Genomic DNA, 12,030 nt, shown 5'->3' with positions numbered 1-12,030 from the left:
TCTGTGGCTGCAGAGTCTGTGGTGGAGCCTGGAATGCACCAAAGACCACGAGTCTCCGCGGGCAGTCAGTTCAGTGACAGCACCGCTCATTATCTGATCTGCAGGCACCCCAGTAGCACATGGAGAGAACAGGGAGGCCTAAGATGAGTCCGGGTCATGGAAGGTCTCCAGTGAGAGGATCGTGGAAGATGTGAAAAGCATCCTGGAGGGGAAGGTAGCCCTGCAGCTTAGTGGTCCAGTTTCCCTCACTGATCTGACTTGGTATAGCATAGAGGTGCTCACACAGCAGCCCCCAGTATCCTCCCACTTCCCTAAAGGCTTAAACACACCATGGTGTGTATCAGTTTCTAAAAGAGCACAATAGCACGTTGCTGAACAACTAAAATTGCAGAGAAGTGGCCTTGTTTCCTGGAAGTGTTTCAGGGAGGGGAGGTGGTGAGGCTCCACTGGGGAAATGCTCATGGCCAAAGAAAGATGAGGCCTGAGGACCGGCAGTTGGGCTCAGCCACATGGAGACCACGTGGTGCCCTACAAGAGCAATCTGGTGGTGTGGTGCTGGGGAGGGGAGAGGGCCAGGGCCACAGACCTGTGCAGGGATTCCGAACCAGAGGGCTCCTCAGAACGGACACAGGAGATGGTCTGTAAGGACCTGTCCCACTCCAATGAGGGCATGAGGGGCAGAGAGGGAGGAAAGCAGCCCCACATAGGAGGATGCCTAGGGTGGGGAAGCAGGTCTCGAAAGAGCTAGGTTTCAGTCCAAGCAAGAAAGGGAAGAATGTTCCAGGGAGATGCTGAGGCCCTGGGGCCTCCAGAGGGCTTGGAAAAAAGGTTTCAGCAGATGGGGTCAGAAAAGGAGTATTCACGGCCATGAAGGGGAGGTGACCTGAGCTTCTTGCAGCCCCTGATGCAAACAAGGATAAAGGACATAATGAGATTAGTCCTGAGTCTGAGGCAGAGAACGGTGAGGAGGACGTGAGTTTGGAAAGGGAGGGAAGGGCCTGGCTGGGAGAAGGCAGGGTTCTGGGACCTCTACAGTCCTTCCAGGGAAGATCAGAGCCCAGAGAGGCCCAGGGGCTTCTTCTTAACACTTGCCCAAACCGGTGTACCCCTGGTCAGGGGGTGCTGTGTAGACTGCTGTGGAGTGAGGGGGCAGCTTCTCCTGGGCATAGGACCCCGGGCACCTGCAGGATGCAGGGTTCCAGGCTCTCTCAGATGCCTGCTGATGCATCTCCTCTGAGGGGCTGTAAACTGGCTTCTTGGGTACCCACAATGTACAAGGCACTTATTTTCAATATGATGCACCTGGCACTGCCAAAATCATACCCATTTAGGAAAGACACAATTACTATCCCCATTTTAGAGCTAGGAAAACTGAGGCACTGAGCAGTTAATCAACTTGCCCCAGGCTCCATAGATTGAAACAGTCAGTATAGAGCTGGGGTCTCAACACAGCTGGCTCCCTCCATAGTGTGGGCTTATAGCCACTGGCTGTCCCACTACCCTTGTCCAGCCTTGGCTCTCTGGGGTGGCAGTGTGTGCCTTTGGGCTACAGTTGAATGACCAGTTGCCTCTTCCAGGCTGGTTCCCATACCTCTCCTGGCAGCAGCTTCTTAAATCCCAGAAACTGATAACAGTGTGGTAAATGGGCCTTGGAGAATGGAGGCAAGGGTGTGGTGCTCAGCACTTCTAGGTCACAACATAGTCTGTGTTCCTGGCCCTCCCCTTGTAACAGAGGTACCTCCATCCCTGGCTGATGAGTTCCTGCATCTCTAATTTCTCCTCAGCCTGGACTGCAGAGGTAGGAGCCCAGGAGATGCTGGGGTGGTGGCTGCTTAGTGGGATGATGTCATAGTGCACAAAGCTGGGAGCCTGCTCTCACTGAAAAGGGATTGTCTCTTCTTCATCCAGGGTGAAGCCCTCCCAGGAGCTGACCAGGGAGCTGACCTAAAGGGCAGACCAGCACGTGCTACAGGAACATCTGAGGGAGGCTCAAGCTCTGCAGTCGGGTGTTTTCCATGGATTCCTAGGCTCCCCTCCTGGACAGCACCAGGAATGTGCCTTTGAGGTGGGGCTTCAGGCCAGCCTGGGGGCATGGTTGGGTGACTTTGGAGAATGCAGCTCTTTGCTGGGAAGATCTTGAGGAGGAAACCAGAACCTCTCCCTGTCCTGAGTTCTCATCCTTGGGGGAGCCTTTTAGGACAGAGTCATCCTCAGTCGTAAGAACCTGCATCGGGTTTCACCTTTTGCCTTCCTTCCTGCCACCCAGGGTAGGGAAAGGGCAGACCTGGCTGAGCAGAACCACAGCCAGCCACACCCCATGGGTCAATCACTAGAGCTTCTGAAACCTGGGTGATGCCTGGTGCAGCTGCGTTCCTTCCTTCCCCCAGCCCAAGTTCCTGCCCCCAGCTTTGCCCCTGGAGGTCTCCGTCCTCTCTACATGCTGAGGAAAACTCTTGGCCCCAGCAGAGAGTGAAACTCCAAGGCCATCTCCCACCCACCCCAGCACTGGGTTCGGCCTGTACCATCCAGGACCTGGTGCTTCTGGGCCTGGCATTCCACCTTTGGCAAGAGAGTGAGAAGAGATGTGACTGTGCTCCAGGAACAGAAAGTGCCATTCGAACTTGAAATAAAGAGACTGAGTGCATTGATTCAGGTGCGGAGGTGGCTGATCAGGTCTGACCCAATGAGGGGCTCAGGGTTTCCACTCAAAGACATCGATGGCGATCTGGGTCGCCTGCCATAAGGTCTCGCCCTCGTAAGCCTTGCTGTCAGAGTCCTCCTCCAGGACATGGAAGGTATGCACGTGGGCCTGCACAACCTTGCAGCCCTCAGGGGCCTCTGGCAGCATGGTGAAGGCCTTGGTGGCCTTCAGGTACACGCTGCCTGTGGGTGAGTGTAGCAGCTTCAAGAGCAGGCTGATGGCTTGTGCATCCAGGGCCACCTACTTCTCAGCAGGCCACCAACACAGGGAATTTCTAACAGCCTGTGGGGGTTCTTTTCACCCTATCCCTCTTTTGACCATCGTGCCTGCAGTCTCAGGGGAGGTGCCACCCTGTCCCCCTGCTGCAGGGATTCCCTGATTCATTCATACAGTGACACGCTGAGGCAAGAACTGGGTTTCCCACCTCAGCACTCTTTTGGGCCAGGCAATTCTCAACTTGGGGCCAAAGCTCCCCTGCTGTGACCTGTGGGTCTGGAGCTGCAAACAGAGCAAAGCCTTGTCCTCAGGAGCTCCACTTGGGGATGACAGAAAGTGATGGCAAGGATGGTGGTCACAGTGGACACAGGAGGATGCGGGGAGGCTGGGGAGGCCACAGTTTCAGAAAGAAAGCTCTCTCCTGGAAAGCCACTCTCCAGGTCCCACGGAAAGGGACCTCTGTGCAAACCTAAGAATGATGGGCTGGGATGGGGCCTGGGAACATGCATTTCCACAGACCACCCGGGGTCTGGTTCAGGGGCCACACTTGGAGAATACTCACCCAGGCCTCTAATGAGACTCTCAGAAGAAAGAGAAGCCAGGACTTAGGGAAGGGAAGAGGGCCCCCCCCGCAAGGGGTTATGACCACAGCCAAGGCAGGGACTCTGGGGGTCAGTGACCGGCCCATCTTCACAATGAGGGAACCAGTGTAGGAACACCCCCCAACCACTGCAAGCTCTGAGTCTTTGTGCTCCCCCAGTTTTGAGGCCAGGATGTAAACTGTGATCCCGTGTGACCTGGGGTGAGAGACAAGACACTGCGCCTCCGTTTCCTCACCTGTGGAGGCAGACATCGCCTCGCTGGAGGGTTGTCTAAATGTGAGGTTTGGAGACAATGCCTGGCACACAGGAGGCTCAGTGACCGCTGGGTGTCAGGATCATCACCAGTGCTTTTCCTGTTCTCACCTTCCTCATGGGGAGGAGGTGCCAGACCCTCTCCTGCATCCTCCTGCAGGCAGGGGCCAGCGGGTCCAGGATGAGCTCCTGGAGCTTCTCCTCCCTCTGCAGCGTCCACAGCAGTGAGCGGATCAGACCCTTGCTGATGATACTGTGGGCCCCTGTAAGACAGGAAAGGGCACTGAGGGTGGACTGGCCACACCCCCTCCCATGCTGGTTGGCCTCAGGGCTCAGGAAGGATTTTGCAGAGCAACTAGGTGGGTTTGAAAAGAGAACTTGCAAATTCCCCATCAACCCCCGAAGCTGCCTGACCAGGGGCCTGAGAAGCCAGCAGGAGGCTGTGGGTGAAGCCATGTCAGGGACTGAGAGAGAGGCCAGGCACAGAGGACCCAGGAAGGGCCAGCTTTTGGTCACTGGCATCTCAGGGGGCATCTGCCATAGCAGGGCACAGTGGCCTGAGAGGCAGTATCCGCCCCTGGGAGATCCGGCAGCTCACTTCTGTGGGGTCCAGGCACACCAGGAGACCCTCCACTCTTCCCTACCACCGCCCCAGAGTAGGGGAGCCAACAAAGCTCGCCCTTCCCATCCTAAATATTTCCAAGGGGTTGGAGACTCATGCCTGGTCAGACCAGCCCTTGAGAAGAGCTTGGGTTCGACTCTGAGATGGAAGACCTAGAGTGTAGGCCGGTGTCTCACACACCAAAAAGAGCTGTGCCCCAACTAAGGGCGACAGGAAGCCATAGGCTCTGGCCAAGGGGTCTTGAAGGGACCTCGGGCTCTGTGGGAAGGGGGCTCCACATGGCACAGCTGGGGTGCAGGTACTGGGAGAAGTTACCATGAGGCAAGGCTCCACCATAAACAGACCCCACCTGGCTCCTCCCAGCTGGAGCTGGAAGCCTGGGAGGGAAGTGGTTGGTCCAGCCCCGAGAGCCTGTGGGGCAGGTAAGGGTGGAGAGAGTTTATGGAATGTGGAGGAGACAAGTCAGAGGGGTGAGGAGGAACATCAACCCCTAGAGGGGCCTGGGTAGACACTAGCTTTCACTAAAGAGTTACTATTTTGTCCATGATGAACTTGTTTGAGTCAAATTTTCTTTTTTTTTTTCTGAGGTGGGGTCTCACTCTGTCACCCAGGCTGGAGTGCAGTGGCCTGAACTCAGCTCACTGTAACATCTGCCTCCCAGATTCAAGCGATTCTCCTACCTCAGCCTCCCAAGTAACTGGGATTACAGGTGCACACCACAATGCCAGGCTAAGTTTTTTATTTGTAAAGATGGCATTTCGCCAAGTTTGTCAGGCTGATCTTGAACTCCTGACCTCAAGTGATCTACCCACCCCAGCCTCCCAAAGTGCTGGGATTACAGGCATGAGCCCGTAATTAGCCCATGACTGGCCTGATTTTTATTTTAAAATATCATATTAAAATATTATTTACCTTGATTCCTGAGATTCCTGGCCCCTCTTAAATTTTGCACCAAGGCCAGCATCTCACTGGCCTCCCCCCAGTCCTCTGGGTAGGGCAGGAATGGAGGCAGGGGCAGGAATGGAGGCAGGGACAGGATGTCCACAGAGGATGGTGGCTGCTGCCCCACAGGGCACCCAGGCTCCTCCTTTCTCCCCTCCTCCTCCCACTGCATATGTGCCACCTCTACGCCCTTTTCCCCACTGGGCAGGGGCCACCTCCCTGAGTACCAGGTGGTGGGCTCCAGATGATGTTATGGGGGCCTTCCCTGGGGTCCCTGGGTCACTAGACCTCAGCTAAAGTCACCTCCTATTACTGACCCCTAGGAAACCCACGCCCACACAAGGTGCAGATGCCTTTGAGGGAAAGGCCCTGGGGAGGGCCTGTGGGGGGACACAGTGCAGCCCTTCTCCCTGTGTAACCCCAGTCCTTGCCCTCTGTGTGTGGTGGGAGGTCCCCAGACAAAGCACTGAGGATCTGGGTTCATTTACAGCCTTCTGGGTCACAAGGGCCTGTTCATCACTGGTGAACTTTATACCCCACATGATAATCATTTCAGGGACAGCACCTCCATCTCAGTGGTCTCATAGGCAGGTCCTGCTGTGATCCCCTTTATACAAATGGGGATAGAGGCCAGAGAGGTGAGGCCACCTGCCCAAGTCACTCAGCTCATATCGCAGAGCTGGCAGAGTTGATGAGTACCTTGGACAGTTGCACCAAATGCCATGGATTGGGATGACTAGATCAAGATGTAATTTCACAGAAATAAAGGAAGGCCTTGTATTTTATTCCAAATATCAACTCTGAAAGGAACCGGATAATAAAGAGTGTCAGCTCAGCAGCACTAGTGATTGAGAAAGTCACAGGGCTTTAGTTAGTCCAACTCCAGCTCTTCCCTGTCCCTGTCCCCTGAGCTGATGGAGCTGGCGTGTGCACCTCTGTGGCCTCAGTTTCCCCTTCTGCAAAGCGAGGCTTCCTGATTGGTGAGGGCCTTGCATCCTGATGCCCACCCCTGCAGTGGCCGTGGTGAGGGCTTCCATGAGGAAAGCTGACCCTGTGCAACTCCAGCAGTGCCCCCATCGGGGGAGGGTTAAGACCAGTGGGTGCCAGGCTGGGACCGGGGTCTCAGTGTCCTGCAGGTACTTCCAGGCAAGGAGTCCCCATCAGGGTCAGGCTTTGTGCCAGGGCCGAGATCCTGGAGGAACCAGATTTACCCCAACTCAAGTCCACAAAAGGAGGGTGTCATGTGAGGTGACAGCCACGGGAAGTGTGATGCTTGCAGGACAGAGACTGGGACAGGGAAAGCCCAAGGGGTCTCCACAGAGGATGAGTGACAGGTGCAGAGTACACCTGGCAGGGGACTCCCAGGCATAGAGTCTCAAGAAGCTCCAGGTGGCCCACAGGGTTGGAGCAAATGAGTCCTGGGGTCAAAGTGGTCTAAGAGCAGGCTAGACAGGTACCAGGCCCAGACCCAGAGAACTCATCCCTGGGGGACAGACTCATCTGGGGAGTCCTGGAGGTCATTTGCAGGGAAACGATGAGACCAGACTTGGATGGGTGGGCAGGGGTGCGAATCCAGAACTAGGGACACCCCAGGGAGGGTGTTGTGGTGACCCAGGCAGTTTGACTGATACGACGACAGATTCAGGAGAAAGAGGAACAGGAGAGGGAGGAGCAAGGACAACCCTGGGGTTTTTTGATAAACAGTGAAGAGAACACTGGGCATGTCAGTGCATCCCGTGTTTTTTTTTTTGTTTGTTTTTTTGTTTGTTTGTTTGTTTTTGTTTTTTGAGACGGAGTCTCGCTCTGTCGCCCAGGCTGGAGTGCAGTGGCGCGATCTCGGCTCACTGCAAGCTCCGCCTCCTGGGTTTACGCCATTCTCCTGCCTCAGCCTCCTGAGTAGCTGGGACTACAGGCGCCCGCCACCGCGCCCGGCTAATTTTTTGTATTTTTAGTAGAGACGGGGTTTCACCATGGTCTCGATCTCCTGACCTTGTGATCCGCCCGCCTCGGACTCCCAAAGTGCTGGGATTACAGGCGTGAGCCACCGCGCCCGGCCGCATCCCGTGTTTTAAACAAAAATGCCCAAGGGAAGTGGTGGTCTGCAAAGCATCCCAAGAAGGCAGCAAGGGCTTGGCTTGGTCTCCCCCAAGGCTATCCACTCATTGACTTGCTCATAAAGGCTTACTGGGGGCCAGGCTGGGGGACACAGGGAGGGGTGGACCAAACGGAGGGGGATTGTCCAGTCAGGAGGACAGATCATGGCCCATTTTTGGAGCAATAAAGGGGGAGGGGGTCCCCCCTCTGCAGTGGGGGGATGCCAATACTGGTCTCACTGATCAAGCAGCACTGGCTTGTGATGGGCACCCCCTCAAAGGCAGCAGTGCCAGTGGAGAGGAGACCAGGGGCTGTGGAGGGGAGCTCCTGGAGGACACGAAGGGAGAGGCTGACAAACCACATGGTCCTTGTGGCCTGCCTTTATCCTCAGATCCAGGAGGAGTCTTTGGAGGGATTTGGGGAGGAGACTGACCATCAGATTTGTGTGCTGCTGGTGAGAGGCTGGTGTAGATCAGATTAGAGGAGGGAGGCCCAGGGCGGAGAGGAGGGGTAGCCAGGTCCGGGGGAGGTGGGGAGCCTGGAGGAGGCACAGGTTTAAGCCACCAGGGGCCCAGATTGCTGTGAAATGGGCGGGTGAAGCTGAATTGGGGGCACCAGAGGCTGATGGGGAGTAGTGGGCATTCTCTGGGACTGCCCGAGGGAGACTAGATTTCAGAAACATGTATGAGAAATCATAAAAATGTACATTCCTTTTAATCAAGTCACTCCACTTCTAGAAATCTGTCTTGGGGAGATAAAACTTCAGCTAAAAATTCTTAATGTGTGGGAGGCTGAGGTAGGAGAATCGCTTGAACCTGGGAGGCGGAGGTTGCAGTGAGCCAAGGTTGTGCCACTGCACTCCAGCCTGAGCGACAGAGACTGTCTCCAAAAAAAAAAAAAAAAAAAAGGCCGGGCGCAGTGGCTCAAGCCTGTAATCCCAGCACTTTGGGAGGCCGAGATGGGTGGATCACGAGGTCAGGAGATCGAGACCATCCTGGCTAACACCGTGAAACCCCGTCTCTACTAAAAATACAAAAAAAAAAAAAAAAAAAAAAAAACTAGCCGGGTGTGGTGGCGGGCGCCTGTAGTCCCAGCTACTCCGGAGGCTGAGGCAGGAGAATGGCATCAACCCGGGAGGCGGAGCTTGCAGTGAGCTGAGATCCGGCCACTGTATTCCAGCCCGGGCTACAGAGCAAGACTCCGTCTCAAAAAAAAAAAAAAAAAAAAAAAAAAAGGAAATGTATTCATGGAGGAAAAAGTGGAAACAGCCTAAATGTTGAACATTAGGGGGAGGTAAAATAAACTATGTTACATCCACGGGAGGGGACATTAAACATTTAAGATAAATATGTTTTTGACAACTGTAATGACATAATAAACATTTTAAAACATTTAAACATTTGAAACATTTCTATTTTAATTTACAGTAAAGTTTACTCTTTTTGGTATAGCTATAAAAACCTAGTATAATTTTTAAAAAATCATTGACTCATGTAACTATCACAATTGAAATACAGAATTATTTCCTCCACCATCCCCATATTTCTCTAAGCACCCCTTTTTTAGAGAAACAGTCTCATTCTGTCACTCAGGCTGGTGTGCAGAGGTGCAATCTTGGCTCACTGCAACCTTCGCCTCCTGAGTTCAAGTGATTCTCTTGCTTCAGCCTCTTGAGTAGCTAGAATCACAGGTGTGTTACCACACCTGGGTAATTTTTGTATTTTTAGTAGAGATAGGGTTTCGCCATGTTGGCCAGGCTGGTCTCAAATTCCTCGCCCCAAGTGACCCACCTGCCTCAGCCTCCCACAGTGCTGGAATTACAGGGGTGAGCCACTGCTTTCAGCCCTTATGTTCCTCTTATAGTCACACCCTTTCTCTACCCCAATCATGGCAAGCACTGATCTCGTTCTATACTTTTACTTTTTACAAAATATCATAGAAATGCAAATGTAAAGGATGTGACCTTTTTTTTTAATTAAACTTTTTATTTGGGGATAATTGTAGCTTCTCATGCGGTTGTGAGGAATAATACAGAGGGATCATCGGTACTCCGGCCAGTTCCCTCAAGGGTAGCACCTTGCAGCTACAGTAATGGATCACAGCCAGGATATTGACACTGATACAGCCAGAACGGAAAGTTCCCTCCCAACCAGCCCTCATGCTGCCCTTTCACAGAAACACCCATATCCCGCTGTCCCAAACCCCTCCTTAGCCCCTGGCAACCACTAATTTGGTGTCCCCTTGTATAATTTTGTCATTTCAAGAATGTTCTGCACATGGAATCATATAGTATGTGACTTCTGGGGACTGGCTTTCTCCCACTCAGCATAGTTTTCTGGGTTTTCCTCCAGGCGGCTCGGTTGCAAGGTAGTTTGTTCCTTTTTAATGCTGAGTAGGAGTCTAAGTATGTAACCTTCTGAGTCTGGCTTCCTGAGTTCAGTGTAACAATGTTGCAATTCATCCCAGTTGCCTTATGGATCAATAGTTTGTTCCCTATTATTGCTGAGCCTGATTCCATTTATGAAGGTCTCACAATGTGTTTAGCCATTCACCAGTTGAATGACAATTGGGTTGTTTCCACTTGTGTGTGTGTGTGTGTGTGTGTGTGTGTGTGTGTGTGTGTGTGTGTGGTGGGTCAAACCAGATGTTTCTGCTTCTTACCAATGGTGAATAAAACCGGTATAAATATTTGCATACAAATTTTTGTTTGAACGTAAGTTATCATTCAATTTAGATAAAACCCTATGAGTAGGGTTTGCATGATATGCATAAACACATGTTTATTAGAAATCGCCAAATGGTTTTCAGAGAGGAGGCTGCTGGGGGTGGGGACATAGGGGTACAGGAGGGTTTGGTTAATGAAGCCTCTGCCAGCCCAGTTGGAAAATAGGCCTGTGTCCCAGCACTGAGGTGCCCAAATCCCTTGCCCAGACCTGAGCTAGACAGGGTCTCAAGATCACAGTCAGTCAAGAGTCAGAAGCGGCATCTTCTGCTCCAGAAGCTTCTGTTCCTGCGGGCCCTGCCCCCTCCTCAGGGCTCCACAGGAGCTGTTCAATACGCTGGGTGCTGTGCAAACTGTAGGGCACAGCCAGACACTTGGAGCTCCGAGGGACCCAGGGTGGGCAGGATTGGCCGAAGCTGGAAGTGGGTCCCTGCAGGTCACACCCCACCTGCTGCCTCCAGACCTTGGACATTTCATGGGGGCTGGGCCAGTTACAGGGAGGGAAAGGGAAATGGGGACCCTTCCAATTGCTGCCCTGGGACCCTAAGATCTTGGGTAGTGACAAGGAACCTGGAAGCACAGCTGTCCCCAAGAGGCCTTCCTGAAGTCCATGGACAGGACTTCAGACTGGAGAGTTACTCATCTGTTTTTCCATCAGTGTGTCCATCCATGTATCTGTCCATGCACACACACCCCCATCCTTCCACAAGCCCCCTGAGGCCTCCTGGGGCCTGACCTATATAGACCCTCAGCTCCTGATGTCCCAGGCAAGGCAGGATTGGCCTCGCCCAGCCCCGGTGGGACCTGAAGTGTGCCTGCTCATGCACTGTGGGAGAAGGGGGCTGTGGCACTGGGGTCCCCTGGGAGTACTTGTCCCTGCCCAGCCCAGAGCTCAGGTTGCAGGTGAGACCCTCTGTAAAGAAGACAAGGGGCAGGGGATACTAGGGATTCCACATCAGCAAAGGTGGCCTGGTGGCAGTGGCAACCTCAAACAGGCCTGGGAGCTGGAACCAGGGCTGGAGGGCAGAGGGAGGAAGGGCATGCTGGAAGATGGGTGTGAGCAAAGGCACAGGAGTGACCTTAGTGGCCCTTCTGTCAACAGGGATATGGCAGTTACACATGGGCCCCCATGGAACCATCCTGAAGGATCATCTCAGAGACCCTAGAACCTGTCCACCATGCCACCTGCCCTGGCACCCTGCCTACCACCCAGAAATTCCTTCTATTCTGCCACATGGCTGGGCCCTGCACTGGGCCAGGACTTCATGGGGGAAGGGGACAAGGGAGGAAGGGAATCTGGGCCCTGCATGGGACACAGGCAGTGACCACCTGGTAAAGAAGACTATGGTCTCGATTTCCTGACCTGGTGATCTGCCTGCCTCGGCCCCCCAAAGTGTTGGGATTACAGGCATCGACCACTGCATGTGACTTACAACTTTTTTCCATAGCGTGTATCCTAATTTATCTTTACAGCAATAGTGTATAAGATTTCCCCTTTATCCAAATCCACACCAGCATTCCTTTTAATTTTTAAGATAATTTCAGTAACATGCATCTAGTAGGTGTGGGATGGTATCTGAATGTGGTTTTGGAATACATTCTCTTCTGATGCGCAGTAATGGTGAGGACCTTTTCTCTTATGTGTTTGTGCATTTTATGTCATTTATGCAGTGATGTCTGTTGAGGTTTTTTGCCCAATTTTAGTTTGGATACGTATTTTTCATGCTTTTTTTTTTTCTTCGGTGTACATGTTTGTTAACAACCAGTTATCACTTCTATGATTCCCTCATATTTTCTCACAATCTTTTTCTTTTTTGAGACCAGTCACTCTCACCCAAGCTGGATCACAGTGGCACATCACAGGACCATGTAGATTGGA

General features: G+C 53.0%; 1 protein-coding gene across 1 annotated transcript in view; it reads left to right on the top strand.

Annotated features, from left to right (window-relative positions):
* The window catches only part of LOC106995786 (uncharacterized), a 30,976-nt gene extending 28,328 nt beyond the window's left edge, over positions 1-2,648 (top strand). The window contains exons 12-13 of the mRNA XM_077950391.1: positions 105-214; positions 1,909-2,648. Coding sequence (XP_077806517.1) covers positions 105-142 — 38 coding nt within the window. The 3' untranslated portion in view covers positions 143-214; positions 1,909-2,648. The remainder of the gene's footprint in view (positions 1-104; positions 215-1,908) is intronic.
* The last annotated feature ends 9,382 nt before the right edge of the window (positions 2,649-12,030 follow it).

Source organism: Macaca mulatta, chromosome 10 (genome assembly GCF_049350105.2).
Source record: "Macaca mulatta isolate MMU2019108-1 chromosome 10, T2T-MMU8v2.0, whole genome shotgun sequence".
Taxonomy (NCBI): domain Eukaryota; kingdom Metazoa; phylum Chordata; class Mammalia; order Primates; family Cercopithecidae; genus Macaca; species Macaca mulatta.
The sequence above is the reverse complement of the archived record's forward strand: the minus strand, read 5'-3'. Positions and strand labels throughout refer to the sequence as shown.